The sequence below is a fragment of the Salvelinus fontinalis genome, chromosome 41 (genome assembly GCF_029448725.1).
Source record: "Salvelinus fontinalis isolate EN_2023a chromosome 41, ASM2944872v1, whole genome shotgun sequence".
NCBI classification, from domain to species: domain Eukaryota; kingdom Metazoa; phylum Chordata; class Actinopteri; order Salmoniformes; family Salmonidae; genus Salvelinus; species Salvelinus fontinalis.
The window spans coordinates 22035909-22054710 of record NC_074705.1 but is presented as its reverse complement, the minus strand read 5'-3'; the positions used below and the strand labels follow the sequence as shown (position 1 = coordinate 22054710).

The window sequence follows — 18802 nt, the reverse complement described above, 5'->3', positions numbered from 1 at the left end:
TAGATCTTACTTTCACTTTTTATTTGTAATTCTTGAACGTGCTTCAAGGTTTTCCACAAGCATGATAACATGTACATCTGTGAATTTCATACTTAACTTGTTTTAATACTAAGCTCAGACCACAAATTGTGAAGAATAACAGTTGTTTATGGAATTGTATTTTTGTAGGCACTTTCCATTCAAATATCAAACCAGAAAAAAACAACTGCACAATCTGGAAAAAAATAAATCACAATTGCTTTTCATCTTGTTTCTACATCAAAGAATCGATCGCCACTACATTTTCAAGAAAGTCATACTTTCAGTTCATGGCATTCACAGGCAAGCAAGTGGAGAAAGGAGGACTGGGTATGCAATAGGATGGGATGGAGATGGAATGGTACTGTTGGGCATCAAAAGAGGGAGGGGCCTTTCGAATAGCCTCTGGACGAGGAGCCAGCTTGGCTGTCCTCGAAGTAGCTCTGCTCGATGCGGCGGCAGAAGGCCAGCAGGTTGCTGTAGCTCTTGATCTTCTCGCCCAGCTCGTCGCTGGTGAGTCGTGTGGTCAGGATGGTGAAGAGGTGGCCGAACACCAGTGCATCCAGCTCAGTCGGTCTGAGGACAAAGGGAACCTTTTATAACCCATAAAAGTTTGAGCATGGGCTCAGCATGATTGACACAAACATACTTTTTTAAAATATTTTTTTTTTTAAAGGAGATCAGATTCACCAATCCAATTTCGTATTTGTATTTTCAAGAAATGAAAAGTATAGAGGGGGATAGATGGAATATAAGCACAGACAGTGGCCGAGACAGGGCTTAAGTCCCGTAGTCATGGCCTAGTTCCAATATTTGTGGCTTGTAGGTTCGTTTTCTGGGACCACACATACGTAAAATGTATGCGCGCATGACTAAATCGCTTTGGATAAAAGTGTCTGCTAAATAGCATATTATTACAGGGCCTTCAGAAAGTACTGTATTCACACCCCCCTAGATTTTTTTCCACATTTTGTGTTACAGCTCAAATTTAAAATAGATTCAGTTTCTGTTACGGGCCTACACACAATTATTGGAGAAGTATGGCTGTACGCCCAGCCTCTGGGAAAGAGTCTAACATCTTCATTAACCTGGACAAGAAGCGTGGAAACAGTTACTATTACAACTATGTGGAAACACTGGCCTGAGAGATGAGAAATCCAGCCACACTTTATTTTTGTTAAACTGGTGTCTGACAAATCCTAATATTATAATTTTCGGACCAAAACCCCATGTAAGTCAATCCCTCCTGTTTTGAATGCCATGACCAAATGGATTGTGTTGCTGAATTAATTTGTTTACAATTCTTTTGAAGATTTGGGCATGACATTTAAAACATGTTAAACATGGGAATATTGATTTACATGAGTTTTTTTTACAGAAAATGCTAACATTAACAATAATTGTCACTGACTAGTTAAACAAAACCAAAGTGTGGTAGAATTCGGTTTCTCAAAATTTTGACCAATTAATGAAATGAAAAGCTGAAATGTCACATCAAGGATTCAACCCCTGTGTTATGGCAAGCCTAATCAAATCAACTGTATAAAAATATTTCACAAACATGCATCCTGGTTGCAACAAGGCACTAAAGTAATAATGCAAAAAATGTGTCAAAGCAATTCACTTTTTGTCCTGAATACAAAGTGTTATGTTTGGGGCAAATCCAATAGAACACATTACTGAGTACAACTCTCCATATTTTCAAGCATAACATGCTATGGGCATGCTTGTAATCGTTAAGGATGGGGGAGTTTCAGGATAAAAATAAATAATTGGAGCTAAGCACAGGCAAAATCCTAAAGGAAAATGGTGTTCAGTCTGCTTTACACGGGACACTGGGAGATGTATAAACGAATAACGTAAAACAAGTCCAAATATACACTGGAGTTGCTTATCCGAGAATGTTCTTGAGTGGTGTAGTTACAGTTTTGACTTAAATGGTTGTCTAGCAATGATCAACAACCAATTCGACAGAGCTTGAAGAATTTTTTCAATAATAAATGGGCAGGTATTGTAAATCCAAGTGTGCAAAGCTCTTAGACTAACCCAGAAAGACTCACAGATGTAACCGCTGCCACAGGGGATTCTAACACGTATTCACTCAAGGTTGTGAATAACTATGTAAATGAGATATTTCTGTATTTCATATTAAATCAAAATCATGTTCATTGTCATTGTCATTATGGGGTAGTGTGTGTAGATAGATTAGGAAAAAGGTAATCAATTTTGAATTCAGCTTGTAACAAAATATGGAATAAGTCAAGGGGTATTAATACTTTGACAGCTCTAGATCCAAATCATACAGCAAATAAGGCGGTCATTTGTCACCATGTGAGGGAGACATCACCATTTAAAAAGGCAACATGCCATACCATTGATGGATTCACAAAGACCGTACATATTTATTCTATGCACAACAATGTACACTGCTCAAAAAAATAAAGGGAACACTTAAACAACACAATGTAACTCCAAGTCAATCACACTTCTGTGAAATCAAACTGTCCACTTAGGAAGCAACACTGATTGACAATACATTTCACATGCTGTTGTGCAAATGGAATAGACAAAAGGTGGAAATTATAGGCAATTAGCAAGACACCCCCAATAAAGGAGTGGTTCTGCAGGTGGTGACCACAGACCACTTCTCGGTTCCTATGCTTCCTGGCTGATGTTTTGGTCACTTTTGAATGCTGGCGGTGCTTTCACTCTAGTGGAAGCATGAGACGGAGTCTACAACCCATACAAGTGGCTCAGGTACTGCAGCTCATCCAGGATGGCACATCAAGGCGAGCTGTGGCAAGAATGTTTGCTGTGTCTGTCAGCGTAGTGTCCAGAGCATGGAGGCGCTACCAGGAGACAGGCCAGTACATCAGGAGACGTGGAGGAGGCCGTAGGAGGGCAACAACCCAGCAGCAGGACCGCTACCTCCGCCTTTGTGCAAGGAGGAGCACTGCCAGCGCCCTGCAAAATGACCTCCAGCAGGCCACAAATGTACAGTGAGTATGAATCCCACTGCTCCTTTGTATGTCTCCAATTCAATGTATCACTTCTCTCATTCGGTTTCTTTTCAAGGGCCGGCAGGTAGCACAGCGGTTAGGAGTGTTGGGCCAGTAACCAAAAGGTCGTTGGTTCAAATCCCTGAGCCGATTAGGTGATAAATCTAAAATGCCCTTGAGCAAGGCACTTAACCCAAATTGCTCCATGGTCCCTCAACAATGGCAGATCCCTCGCCATTACTCCACTCTCCGAGGGTGTTTCAAGAGTGGGATATGCAAAAAAATGCATTTAATTTACAGAAGTGAAATAGGACAGATGTAAGCATCAACCGATATATTGTTATTTGTTTATCAGAATAAATAAAAAAGTATGCAAAGACAAATGTATAAACCTACTGCTTATTGAAGAAGTATGGCTGTGTGCCCAGCCTCTGGGAAAGAGCTTGACAGCATTGGCTAACATCTTCATAAACCTGGAGAAGCGTGGAAACAGTTACTATTACAACTATGTGGAAACATTGCATGAGATGAGAAATCCAGCCACACTTTGGTTTTGTTAAACTAGCCACTGACAGCAAATGCTAATATCAGCATTTTCGGACCAAAACCCCATGCAAGTCAATCTCCCCTGTTTAGCATGTTTTAAATGTCATGCCTAATGGATTGTGTTGCTCAATTCATTTATGACATGCTAAACGGGGGGCATTTACTTACGTGAGGTTTTGAACAGTAAATGCTGACATTAGCATTAATTGGCAGTGACTAGTTAAACAAAATCAAAGTGTTGATTGCAGTAATTCTTTGTCTATAGACTGCTTTCAAGGAAACAAATACTACATCTGTAAAATAGCTGCACTGATTGTAGTTCAGGTACTATGGTGTTCTTTTTCAGCTGAGGTTGGCATCTCAGGGCGCTAATCTCTGGTGGACAGACTGTTACAAATTGTTTCCTAATGTCTGTCAAAAGACTGTGGGATGCAACACTAACAAGCAACAGTTTCGTCACTGATTATTTGAACCAATCGCAATTTAGCGGGTGAGCGTTTCTTTTGAAGTTCGCTATACTCCAGTTCAGTGGGATGAGTCACTGACGGGGATCTCCTGTCCGGTTTTGCGCCCCCTCGGCTTCGTGAGGTGGGGAAAATCATCATGGACTATACTCAGCCTTGTCTTACGGTATTAAGTCCCCCACCCCGTCCTATGTGGTGTAATATCTCACTCACATTTACTCCTGAGGTGCTGACCTGTTGCACCCTCTACAACAAGTGATTATTATTTGACCTTGCTGGTCATTTATGAACATTTGAACATCTTGAAGAACAATCTGGCCTTAATGGCCAAGTACTGTTAATCTCCACCCGGCACAGCCAGAAGAGGACTTCAGAGCCTGGTTCCTCTCTAGGTTACTTCCAAGGTACCAGTCTTTCTCTAGAGTTTTTCCTAGCCACCATGCTTCTACATCTGCATTGCTTTCTCTTTGGGGTTTAAGGCTGGGTCTCCATATCTGCTGATGTAAAAAGGGCTTTGTAAATAAATATGATTGAGGGAAAACTTGGCCCATAGACTTCCAATACTTGTTCTAGTACCTTTTCTCATACATCTCCCCCCAAAACCTTATTGGGTATCTGACGAAATTATAAGATTTTAGTTCTGGGCTTCCGAGAACACAGGGCACTGACCTGCTCCAGGCTCTTCCCTGCCCAGCCAATGGCATTCATCTTACGACGGACCTCCCACTGCTTCTGATAGGCCAGGATCTGGTTGAGGGGCCAGGAGTATGGGCTGCTGTATCTCGGCCTGGAGATCTACAGACATGAGGCTGAGTTGAGATTAAAGAAGTTTCCACATTTTGAACTTTGTCAGGCTTAAGTTTGGTGGTCCTTGTAAACAAAAGGGTGTTGTACCTAGCAAATTTGGTTGTTTTTGTAATTAAAAGACAAACACTAAAAGATACTTGAACGCAATTACGCCACTGCCAAAGATAAATATTTTATTAGCTTTATAGATAGACCCAGGTTCAAATATTATTGTATTTCCTGATTGGTGGAGTGCTGCAGAGATGGCTGTCCTTCTGGAAGATTTTCCCATCTCCACAGAGGAGAACTCTGGAACTCTGTCAGATTGACCATCAGGTTCTTGTCACGTCCCTGACCAAGGCCTTTCTCCCCTGATTGCTCAATTTGGCCTGGTGGCCAGCTCTAGGAAGTCTTGGTGGTTCCAAATGTCTTCCATTTAAGAATGATGGAAGCCACGGTGTTCTTGTGGACCTTCAATGCTGCAGAGATTTTTTGGTACCCTTCCCCATATCTGTGCCTCGACACAATCCTTTCTCTGAGGTCTACAGACAATTCCTTTGATCTCATGGCTTAATTTTTGCTCTGACGTGCACGGTCAACTGTGGGACCTTATCTAGACAGGTGTGTGCCTTTCCAAATCATATCCAATCAATTGAATTTACCACAGGTGGACCCCAATCAAGTTGTAGAAAGATCAAGGATGATCAATGGAAACAGGATGCAACTGAGCTCAATTGAGTTTCATAGTCTGCATACTTATGCAAATAAGATCAGATTTGTTATAAATTTGCAAACATTTCTAAAAACCTGTCCGCTTTGTCATGATGGGGTATTGTGTGAAGATTGATGATTTTTTTAATCAATTTTCAAATAAGGCTGTAACGTAACAAAATTTGGAAAAAGTCAAGGGGTCTGAATACTTCCCAAATGCACTGTATACATTAGTGGTGCATGGGTCAGCTATGTTCACCCACACCCGCCCGCAATTCCTAATAACCCATCCGCAACTGCCCAACTATGTGATAGTGAAAATCTGAGGCCTGCACCCAACCGTAACCTGTTTAATATATCAAATGCGCTGTAGGCTACAGTCAAAGACAAGGAACGATTTTTTGACAGGGAGTGCAGGATTTGTTTGGTTGCCCGATTTAGATACGTTTCTGCTTAAAATTACATTTCCGACAGTTTGGTAGGCTATTTGTTAGTCAACTAATTAGATACATGCAGCTTCTCTTCGGTCATATGTTTCCTTAGGAGGCTCAATAAAACCTTGCTCACCAAAATGTCATAAATCTATAGAACGATTGCCTCAATCTAGGTGACATCGATAAAGTTCTGTCATCTCGGCTTCTTCCGCAGAGCAAAGACGTTTAGGGACCAGGGAGAAAATGCAACATCAAAAATGGAAAGCTTTTCTGTGCAAAATGTCCAAATGGCATCAGTTTTTTTAAAAAGCTGTGAAAACAACCCAACAAGTTTCTGTTGGATGCATGCATATTTTGTGGTTGAAATACTATCAGGTTTTATGATGCTGATAAAGATAGGTACCGACTGTAGAGATGCTAACGGCGCATTTGCATAAGATGATGAAAAAAAAGTATATACATTTCTCCACTCAATTACCAGTCAATTTTAACTACATTTGGTGTAACATTTTACTGCAAGAAATGCTTAATTCTGCGGGAGTTAATATAAGGCTATGTGAGAGGTTATAGACCTACAGCCAGTGTTCAGATTTCAGTTTCCATTTAACACATCTGAACAGTAGCCTACAGTTCCCTTTATGAGCCATAGGCTTATTTGATGTCCCAGTCTTGTGACCGTCTAATTTGTATAGCGCCTCAATCATCACACATAAGATATCTGGCACTGCCATCATCCTCTTACCACTTCACCAAATATTTCCTAAATTTTACTTTACTGGCCCTTCACTCTTTATTTTCAACTCTCCATTTCGCAGCTTTTCTATTATTGAATTAAACTCTGATATTCCTTTTGCCTCCGTTGATCAAAAACCTAATTTGCCAATTAGCGTGTAGGCTATTTGGTGTACGTACAGTTAGGCCCTAAAGCTTACGCACTAGATAGCCTAAAATTATGAAAGAAAAACCTCAATGTAGCCTATAGATATAAATTGCAAAAGAATGATACATGCATTTTTTTAAAGGTTTTGTTTTCTCCTTATTCTACCTGCACTCCACCCACCCACACAATAATGACCCTAAACCTGTCTGTGGGTTATGAGTCAACCCGCGCATCACTAATACAAATGATGACGGCATTTTAGTGTTTACAAAACAAGGACGGGCACGTTTAATTCAAAAACTGAAATATCCCGAACACGTATAGATTTTTGTAGAAAAATTAATTAGGCCCATTCTCAAATTGAAAAGGCTTTGTATAAATTAAATGACCCTTGTTACATGACAATTGAAAGTCTTAAGTTAATTTTCTCCTGTTGCGTTTTACATGAAAAGGCATTTTACTTTCAAAGCGCACTTAGCCCTCCAGTCAGCCCTGAAAAAACAGCCTATGCTATTTTACCCATTGCGATTATAGGTGCGCACCTAACAGAGGTTCCACAAGACCTTTTCACAGATTAATGCAAAACACTCACCATAATTTTTTTTTTTTTTAAACAGAATCAGTTCTATCATGTCGAACATCAGACTTCTCTTTCACTGTTGCCGTTAGTGTTCTCTGGTAGGTTTTTGCTAACCTAAAAACAACTGAACACTGTCTGCCTCTGTATTTGTCAGTTTGATTAGTCAAGGAATAAAAGAGAAACTTATGACATAGTAGATGAATGAAAATATTTCAAATGCCAATCCCTAACATTGAAGATGAATGTCAACCGGGACAGAACGTTTCTAAAATCGGTGTAAATTAACAAGTCACAGTTGATGGCGGCAATAAAAAGGCTATAGAGAGAGCAATGAGGGGGACCCAGCGGTGTGTGCCAGGGCCTACTAAATGGAAGCTCAGTAAAGCATGGCTCATTTATGAGAGGGGGGGGGCCATGGCCGAGGCTGCAGCCTAATGAAGATGAACGCCCAGGGAGAGCACTCACCTCGGTCGCCGTGGTATCATCACACCACTGGATATACAACTGCATAGAGGAAAGAGGGATACAAAGGATGAACACAGAGAGAACATGGAGGGGAAGGAAGGAGGGAAAGGGAAGGATATAAGACAAGAGGCATGAAGAGAAGAAATTATGAGAAGGGGGATTTGAGACGGGGAAAATGTGAAAACAAACAAAGGGAGGAAAAGTAGTGGCGAGCAGAAGGATAAAGGATCTAGGGGGAAGAACATTTCTCACAGAGTACATGGTGTCATTGCTTGATTTTAATGAACATTACTTAAGGTGCAAAGGATTTCAATGAATACTATGAAATGTCTAAAATCACATGTAGATAATGAAATATACACAAATCATGAAACAAGATCATATCAAGGATATGCTCATGACATTCCAAACAACTTCTTGTTGTAAACACACGAGTCCCTTGCCAAACACTTCCTTTCTCTGGTCAGGATTATATAGAGGGCTTCATCAGCATAAATACCCACACATTCAGTATGTAATGGATTATTCCTTCCTGTTGAGGGGTTTCTCTACTGTACCTCAGCGGTGAGCAGCATGTTGTTGACCAGCTCCATGTAAGCTTTCATTTCAGCCCTCTGAACATCATCCAGACCATCACTGAGAGAGTGACCCTGGAGAGAGATAAGCAGTGATGAGTGTGTGCGCATACGAGGGTGTAGCGTAGCAGGATGCTAAGATAAGCAAGCAGTCATTACAGTAAAGCTTTCAGAAAGTATTCACACCCCTTGACTTATTCCACATTTTGTTGTTACAGCCTGAATTCAAAATGGATCAAATAATTGCTCACCCATCTACACACAATAACCCCATAGTGACAGTGAAAACACGTTTAGAAATTTTAGCAAATGTACAAAAAATGAAATACGTCAATATCTCATTTACATAAGTATTCACACCCCTGAGTCAATACATGTTAGAATCACCACAAATGGGTTGAATACTTGACTCAAGACATTTGATTACATGTTTATTTTTTATTTTTTTAAGTCTAAATGCCAAAGTGGATTTTTTTTATAGGGTATTGTGTCTAGGCCAGCGACAAAATGTAAATATAATCCATTTTAAATTCAGGCTGTAACACAACAAAATGCATGTATGTGAGAGAGTAGTAGGGAGTGATTGATGACTGATCTTAAAAGAGGACAGGGTCCTGCTTCTCACTCATAAGGCTCACTTACCTTTGCCTTGGTAAACTGGACTATGGGCCCCAGCTCAGACACGACCTGATTTCCCACATGGACAAACGGGACTTTACCTGAAGGGAGAGGAATAAGCAATATAAAAGTTCAATGTAGTGATAAAGGGAAAGAAGAGAGATTATGGAATGCATATTTTAACCTCTCCTCTGTAAATAAGAATCTGGTCTCCAATGTCGTTACTCAAAACTGCCCTGTAGGCTGCAATAAGTACAGAGCTAATCAAATTCAGAACATTTAGTAAAGTGTCTGAGTGGGTTTGACTGGGCAGAAATCAATGATGAAGCTTGAGTATCTTATGTGTTGGTTTTGAGTGTTCAGCTAACCTGTTTGCTTACCTTGAATCCCTTACAAGAAAACATTACACAGAAATTGTGGTAATATTGAATTACATTTGCAAATCACATCCTAAGTCAAACACCAGGCTCCATTACACAGTATTGGATTCTCCAAATCCCAGGTAGCCTATGGTGTTATTTATGTTCATCCATTTTGAGCCAACAATTCCTATGATAATTCAGTGTGGAAATTAATTTTGTCCTTTAATTGAATCTGACAGATTTTTTCCCCCATCAATCTCTGCAAGATGGTCGATTATGAGAGGAGGCTGGAAAAGGAAACTAAGGATTCACACTCCCATAAAATAAATGTAATCTCCAACTGGCATAATTCAATGTAAATGCAGTGATTAAAAACATTGAGGTTCTTCAGTTAAAAACAGCCTAAAATGTGTGATTCCTAAATTCATTAGAAGTTCTCCAGTATTTTGTGTAATGTGTGATACTCCGACAAAAGGCCTGTCCACATCCAGGGGATAAAGATTTACACATACCCAACATGCTGACCACACCGCTCGCATTACATGCACAAGTGTTGCAAAATAAACGTACACATACATATTATTCAATCATTGCGTCAATGAGCGTCTGCGTAGCCAGGCACTAAAACAGAACTTGGTTCTATTTGTAGCGCTTGATGCGCTGCAAAACCTACCTCTCCCATCTTCTCATTGGTTATTAGGAGCATATGCCCACGTGGGTAATTGAAAGATGAACTGAGGTCCACATTCCAGTCCAGTTGGTGGTGGTACTGGACCTTAAAGTTGGTTGCCAACCGCCATTTAAAGTCCAAAGAAGAAGTACCCGGAAGGAGGCGAGATTACTAGAAACAAACTCGGTTTACCCTTTTATCTGTGGATTAATTGTCGGAGTGCATTTCAGGTAAAATAACAACCCAATGCTTATATCCCAGCTAGCTAAATTGCCATGAATGTTTAATGCTTTTCGACCTGTCCCCAAATGAATATAGTTGGTTCAGAGTTTGTTTTGATATTTCAACCTGCGGGTCCTGATCACATCTGGTGTGGGTGGACAAAAATCCGCATGCACACGATGGTATACACGCGCGCCCGGTCTAGTCAGCATGTAACAGGAAAGGCTCTCTTGGCCATGTATACATATGGGACGTATAAACAGCTGGTCAAGTTATACAAAAGCACAAGCATAGACCTGAGGGAGGGAGGGCACAATTTTTTCAATAGCATGAAGAACTCACCAGATGGGGACATGTACTCTGCGTTTGACCGACAGGACACATGAACAGGCAGATTGCACATCCTCAGATAAGCCTGAGACAAAAAACAGCATTTCAAATGAACAACACAGCTAGTTAACAATCTAAATGCAGTAATCAGTAGATCAAATAGCAACACATATGAACAGAAATCCAACAGAATATGCTTAGTATTCATGACTGTGGTTGTTTTCTTACTTTCTTCAAATGACATTCAAGGTAAATCAATATTTCAAGAACAAAATAGAATAATTGGGTTTAGACAATTAATGCTATGAACTCCTCCCGGGTAGCGGGAGTGGTCTAGGGCACTGCATCGCAGTGCTAGCTGCGCCACCAGAGTCTCTGGGTTCGCGCCCAGGCTGGGCTGGGTTCGCGCCCAGGCTCTGTCGCAGCCGGCCACAACCGGGAGGTCCGTGGGGCGACGCACAATTGGCATAGCGTCGTATGGGTTAGGGAGGGTTTGGCCGGTAGGGATATCCTTGTCTCAGTATGTAAAATGTATGCACTCTACTGTAAGTCGCTCTGGATAAGAGCGTCTGCTAAATGACTAAAATGTAAAATGTAAAATGTAAATGTAATTCAGGGGAGACAAATTAATTCAGAAAGTTGTGTTCTAGCATAGACACAGCACCACTATCATTATTTTGGCAAGCACACTGAAATTGGTTCCCAGAACAATTATAGCACTGTTGTGCAGAAGAAAAACAATATGGCTCCACTGCTTTTGACTACCTGAGCAGCACTACCAGTCATGCTAGAACCATTCAGCCTGAACAAATATAGCCTAGGCTATTCACTGTACCACAAGGGCTCGACATTCCCACCTGCCCGGGGACCCCCTTGAAACCCTCCGGGCCAGTCAATCATCCACAGTAGCACATCTGCCTGATAATATAGACCATGTTAATATGGACCTAAAATATAAAAATTATCAATATGTTATTGGGATCATTTCTGGAGAGAAATAATACATTTTAATAGTTTCATACAAGACGGTGGATGTTTTTTTTTCTTCCTCCAAGCAATGTGCCATTATTAAATGTATGTAGTTCTGTCCTTGTTTATTAATGTTCTGTATTATGTCATGTTTTATGTTTCATGCAGACCCCAGGAAGAGTAGCTGCTGTTTTCGCAATAGCTAATGGGGATCCTAATAAACTAAATAAATACAAAAATACAAATGTGGATCCTTTTTTTCATTGCAGAATCAGTATTCTTCTCTGTTGCATGTATAGTGCCTTCAAAAATATTCACACCTTAACTTTTCCAAAATTTGTTGTTGCAGCTTGAATGGATTAAATTTAACTAAAAATGAAATGATCAAATGTCTTGAGTTCATAAGTATTCAACCCCTTTGTTATGGCAAGCCTAAATCTGTTTAGCAGTAGACATTTGCTAAACAAGTCACCTTATAAGTTGCACGGACTCACTGTGTGCAACAATAGTGTTTAACATGATTTTTTAATGACTACCTCATCTCTGTACCCCACACATACAATTATCTGTAAGGTCCCTCAGTCGAGCAGTTAATTTCAAACACAGATTCAACCACAAAGACCAGGGCTTATGTTTGGAGGAAATCCAACAACACGTCACTGGGTACCACTTCATATTTTCAAGCATGATAGTGGCTGCATCATGTTATGGGTATGCCTTCATCGGCAAGGCCTAAGCAGTATTTCTTTAGATAAAAAGAAACTTAGAGCTAAGCACCGGCAAAATCCTAGATGGAAAGCAGACTGAACCAGGTTTTTAACAGACACTGGGAGACAAATTCACCTTTCCGCAGGACAATAATCTAAAGCACAAGGCTCGATACACACTGGAGATGCTTACCAAGACGACATTGAATGTTCCTGAGTGGCCTAGTTACAGTTGATTTAAAATCAGCTTGAAAATCTATGGCAAGACTTGAAAATGGCTGTCTAGCGATGATCAACAACCAACTTGAGAGACCTTAAAGACATTTTTAAAGAATCATGTGCAAATATTGTACAATCTAGGTGTGCAAAGCTCTTACAGACTTAACCAGAAAGACTCACATGTATTGTCTCAGGGGTTGAACGCATATGTTAAGTCTAGTGTTTTCTTTCTCATTATTTTTGAATGTCACATTTTATTTGAGGGTCTCTGCATTATATTTTAGGAAAAAAAGGCTACATAAAGTACTATCTAGTCATCCCATTTGTGAAAAAAGACAGTATTTGGACTAAATTCCATTTCAGTAGTCTAAAGGTTAGTATTTGGGATGGGAAACAGTTAGCATTTCCCATAGGAAAAGATTTCAGACTTAGCCACCATGCTAATGTAAGTGTTGCTTCCATCCCCCTCCTTGCTCCATCCTGGGCTCAGTCAGAGACCCTCTGAAAACATTGACAACTGTCAGCCATAAGGCATTATTACCCGTCACTCCTCAAAAGCAGTCTCAAAGCAGGTGAAGTCACCGATTGAACGCTACTTGTGTACCGCTAAACACCAACTGACAAATCCCTAAGGACATTCTCTATGCAGAATTATCCTCTGGAAAGAGACCACAGATATTTCTGCAAGCAAGACCTCAAGTCCCCTTGGCATCAACACCGACACCTGAGAAGATGGCGCCCAGGGCTATCTTCACTAACAGCAGGCACTTCGCAGCGGGCTGCTAACCAGCAAAACCACCCTGCCGCAACACTAAGTAGTAAAGAGCAAAAATGAAAGAAGATCAGGACACTGCCGCAACATCTACAACAGGGTTCCCCAATAAGCAGCCGGTGGGAATAATTAGGCTCACGGGTGATTTTATTTGTCCCCCCCCCAAGTTTTCTGAGCAAAAAATGTATGAATAAATATTTTGTTTTATTTATTGTTGGATAAATCTGTTCCTAAGTATTCCCACACATAAAGGCATAGAGGCATATCTGATCATATCCCAATGTAATCAAGGTTTGAAATTATTCAATATTTGTAAAATACTATGTTTGGGATCTTGCAGTGTAAAAATGATTTATAACTATGTTCCGGCCCCCCGACCCTCCGCTCAAGGAAATAAATAAATAAATAAATAGGCCCACGGCTGAATGTAATTGGGGACCCCTGATCTGCAACAGCCGGGCCAGTCTACAAATGTGACAACTATGGCCGAGTCTGCCTCTGAAGAGTGGACTTCACACCCACAGCAGACGCTGTGCTAAGACCTAACTCCCCAAGGCACATGAAATCTATTGTCACCTGAGTCTGCGACGACGAAATGTCAAGATGTTGGTTTCAGACCCCGCTGGTGACAATGGTGCCCAACTGTGGGACAAGGCTCTTTTTGGTGAGGTCAATGGCGGGTGAATGTAGCAGACATGAGTCCAGCTCATGGTCTTGTGATGTGGGGATTTCCTGTTGGTCTAACATGTTGGTTTCTCCCCTGGAGACCCAAGTTCAGATCCCATCCATGACACAGGCATGCACAGTTGTACACCAGATAGCTACAATAGTGCCAACAAGGACAAGCAGCCATCATCTGCACAGGGGTTTCCACGCTCAATTTTTTTTCTTTCATATAACGATGCCATCCATGAAGTTGTTGGATTTCTGAACAGGTGTCTTATGAAAAGTTTTATACAATTGTTTGATCAAATATGACAAACCCTTTCAACACATTTGGCCATGTTTGATCGGAGGACTAGCTTTACGGGCCCCATGTACTGTGTGGTCTTTTAAGGTGGCCTAGCCCAACATTTGTGTAAAGGCTAATGCCAACGAGCCGACTCTCTTGGTTTCACATCCTATTTGACTATGGCAAAGACATAAACATTGTCTCACCTGTACAGCAAGTGATGATGCACAATCTGACAATAGTATCTGATCCTCTGAAAAAACAAACAGGCCAAAACACAGACATGCATTTGCACATTATAAAGTAACAAGGTACACTGATAAATATGGCTCAAACAGTTATTAAACCTCTTAAAACCTATATTCCTCTCTGATTCATTAGCATAATTTCCCTCAACATTACATCAAATAACTTTAATTGGGTTTACGTCTATGGTTAGCAGTGCACTAATACTCCACAACATTATAGGGTTCAGGGCTTAAGCCTAAACTAAAAACTAAACTAAACTTAATTAATAAAGTAAATCACTTCAGCATTATCCAACACATGATTTACCATTGTAAATGCAGAAGTAGGTATATGAACAGTTTCGTCTCTGTAAAGTGAGTGTATGACTTACCTCTCAGAGGCTGATACAAGGTGGCATTTTCAGGCCATGGCTCCGCAGCTGTGGGACAAAATATTCAGGAGAGCATTGGCAAAAGGTCACATTGAGGAGTTTGTCAGGTTGCAGAACAGTGACACTGTTGTGACATGATGAATTATGAGCTTGAGCCAATCTGAGAGGCAGCATCAGAAAATGTTGCTGTGAAAATGATTGAATTTCAGAGGCCTAGTAGAACATTGCCTGGGGATCAGACCACCAACGTCTGGGACATTATACTGTTTGATTCTGGAAATGGTCCTCTCAGGTCCTCTACAACCTAGAATATTGAATAAAATGACATTTCAACATACTCTACCGATTGTCTGAGTGGTTGGTCCTTATGTGGCAAGAAATGTTAGACAATATATGCACAGTAAAGTATTATTAAATCAACTTTTCAAAGCGCTGGTAATGCACCTTAAGCATCGGCCCTACTGGGCTAAAGAACCAGCTGACCTGTTATATTATTATAAAGTATGTTTAAAATCAATCTATGTAGTAAAAAATACATATTCAGCAACTAGTTTCTTGTATGCACCAGTCCAATAATGTCCACTTCACTTTCACGCGCATCTCATGTTTGGCAGCTTTGATCAGCCAGCCGCATCCCCTTCCAGCGATTAGCTGGGGGCAGCAGGTAGTCTAGTGGTTAGAGCTTTGGACCAGTAACCAGTTGCTGGATCGAATCCCGAACTGACAAGGTAAAAATCTGTCGTTCTGCCCTTGAACAAGGCAGTTAACCCACTGTTCCCCGGTGGGCCGTCATTGTAAATAAGAATTTGTTCTTGACTGACTTGCCTAGTTAAATAAAAGGTTACGTTTTAAAAACACCTGCTTCTCTACATCCACTTTTCCTGTGCATCCATCAGTTTTTAAAATATAATTTAGCCGTAATGGCGAGCTGGGATGCAGACCCTGATTAGTCTTCGGTTGTTACATGTGTACATTTGGAGCAGCGCACAGAGCTAGAAAAGTTGATACAATATATCATTTAATCGCCTGGCTAGCTAGCTACCAGTGTTGCCCCCGCCTCCCAGTTAGCAGTGTCCTTCGCTCCCGCCTGCTGAACATCTGCCCTTGTCGTCATTAATGGAACTGCGGGAAATCAGTGCCCGACATGAGGGCACAGCTAGATATCTACCGGTGTCGCCCCCGTGTCCTGCCTACTGTTTACCGGAATCGTAGCTAAAACATGCAATCATGTCTTTCACTGAAGTCTGCCCTCATAGTCGTTAACAGAACTGCGGGAAAGCAGCGCCCAACAGGCGCTAACGTTAGCTCCATATCCCGCCTGCTATGCATCGGAGTCCTAGCTAGCACCCAGTGTTCTTCGCTAATACCTGCCGTCGTTAAAATAACTGCGGGAAAGCAGTGCCCGACAGGCGGGGGCAAACGACACTTTCTACCTGTGTTCTAGTTAGCTAGCTACCATTGTTTCCCCGCCTCTTCTACTTCTGTGGGGTTTATCGGTGATTGGCATCTAACATTAACGCCACCTACTATACTGGAGCGCCCTCGCCTCCTTCCTGTGTACCAGAGAATTAAAAATGGAAGGAAGTATAAAGATGGCTTCATGAAGATGCAACAACACATCTGCCACGCTGATCCTCAACAGAAGGGCACCCAGGGGTGCATCTATAGTCTCCTCCTGTATTCCCCGTTCAACCCCCGACTGCGTGGCCAAGCTCGACACCAACACCATCATTAATTAAGCATGCCCATACCATAACTCCACCGCCACCATGGGGCACTCTGTTCACAACATTGACATCAGCAAACTGAGTGGTCTGCGGTTGTGAGGCCGGTTGGACGCACTGACAAATTCTCTAAAACGACATTGGAGGTGTCTTATGCTAGAATAAATTAACAGTCAATTGCCTGTCAACAGCTCTGGTGGACATTCCTGCAGTCAGCATGCTAATTGCACTCTCCCTCAACTTGAGACATATGTGGCATTGTTTAGTGTGACAAACTGCACATTTTTGAGTGGCCTTTATTGTCCCCAGCACAAGTTGCACCTGTGTAATGATGATGCTGTTTAGTCAGCTTCTTGATATGCCACACCTGTCAGGTGGATGGATTATTTTAGCAATGGAGAAATGCTCACTAACAAAAATGTAAACAAATTTGTGCACACAATCGGAGAGAAATACGCCTTTTGTGGGTATGGAAAATGTCTGGGATATTTTATTTAGCTCACTTTACATGTTCCGTTTATATTTTAGTTCAGTGTAGTTTGATATGGAAAGCTAGTTACCTCATTTGTCAGCGAAGCAGCAGACAAAAGGGAATCTTTGCACGGCTAGCTAGTGGTTAGCTTAGCTAGCATTGATGTTACCTAACGACAAAACGAATGCTAATAACATTAGCTTTATATTGCAGAACACAGACTACACACATTACCTGCTATCTGGGAGACGAATGCCTCTGCAGCAAGAGACATGATGAAATCGGACAGAAATTCAAGCCAGAATGGTGTAAAATAAAATGTGTCAAACAAGGTTAAGGGCACGCTTAGCGTAGAGTCATAAAGATGACGTCAGACGCAGTGGTACGTCGCGCCAGTTTTTCCTGCTCCAACTTTAGTTCAATCACAATTGTTCCGCCAACACGTCGCTCTGACCTGAGCCCATAGCCACACTCAGAGTAGGAATGCTGACCTAGGATCTGAGAAGAGGTTGGCTCCAGCCTGAACCAGTATGGTGGAAAAGGATACGATGAATAGGACAAGATCTTCTCTCTGCCCAGAAAGCTACCATTCACCAGCTCTGCTACCGTTATGTCAAGATACTAACGAATTATGCCTGCCCAGCCTGCAATTATCATTTACCTGCGTACTTCCAAAAATGGTCTAAATAAAAATGTACAACCTACCACATTTTTTTTATGTATCACGATTTTCAAAAAACTGTTGTGTGATACAAATGCAAAAAGCATGTTAAATATCCTTCCAATGAATTTTCTATGTGAGAATTGCCAGAACAATCAGAGATCATATAACGTGATCTTTGTTGTCGTATATAATGTGATATGTTACAGGTTTGGTTCCGTATTGCCTGTAAAAAAAAATGAGGGACAACATCTGAAGAATTAAACACAACACAGGATATTTTTGATCTAGACAAAAAAATGTGTTAGCCTATTAATAAGTGTGGGTTCCTCCATCATATAACTGGTTAAGCAGAGACGTCTCTAATAACCTTTACATATTTGCATTTTAGCCCCTCTGTTTTGGTGTTTTCCAACATTTTGACAAGTATCTACTTTTCTCATGATATTTAGGGGAGAGGGATTTGCTTTTTATACAACTTGTTTTGTTTAACTTTGTTTAACTGTTTAACATATGGAACCCATATGCTGCTCTCTTACGTGATTTAACTATGGGAAAGCAGTGGTGAAATAAAGAATTGAAAGATGTGAGAAAAGTCTGGTAAGCAGACTCCACATCGGTCTAATTATAAAAAATGTTCCATGAAATATCAACAAACAACATCTTAAAGCGCTCACAATTACTTGTATTAACTATTCTATCCTTAATGCTACTAATCATTCCAGCTGCCAAAGAGAGGTGGAAAATGGTCAGAATTGTCAGTTAAAAGTATACCTGTAGTAGCCACATTATTCAAAGAATACAGATAGCAGAAGTATAAAGTATTCAAAAAGTCAGATGTCAGTGAGTGGTTCTCACTTTTAAATACGTTTTGTAATCACCCAATAGAAAACACATTTTATCTTCATTAATAATCAAATCCAAGGTTGATGCAACAATATTAATGAAACTACCAATGTCAGAATCGGGTGGCCGATAGATGCATCCAATAACCACTTTATCACCAAAAAATGAACAGGAAGAACTTTCTAAGAAGAGATTTAACAT

General features: G+C 40.9%; 1 protein-coding gene across 1 annotated transcript; it reads right to left on the bottom strand.

The window, feature by feature from the left end:
* Positions 1-17481, bottom strand: mtx2 (metaxin 2). Its single transcript, XM_055908525.1, has 10 exons — positions 17329-17481; positions 14899-14946; positions 14486-14532; positions 10673-10745; positions 9101-9177; positions 8441-8533; positions 7884-7922; positions 4697-4822; positions 3414-3490; positions 1-594 (listed from the first exon to the last, which is right to left on the bottom strand). The coding sequence occupies exons 1-10, from the start codon at positions 17366-17368 to the stop codon at positions 393-395; spliced, it is 822 nt and encodes a 273-aa protein (XP_055764500.1). The 5' UTR covers positions 17369-17481; the 3' UTR covers positions 1-392.
* Between the last annotated feature and the right edge of the window lie 1321 nt (positions 17482-18802).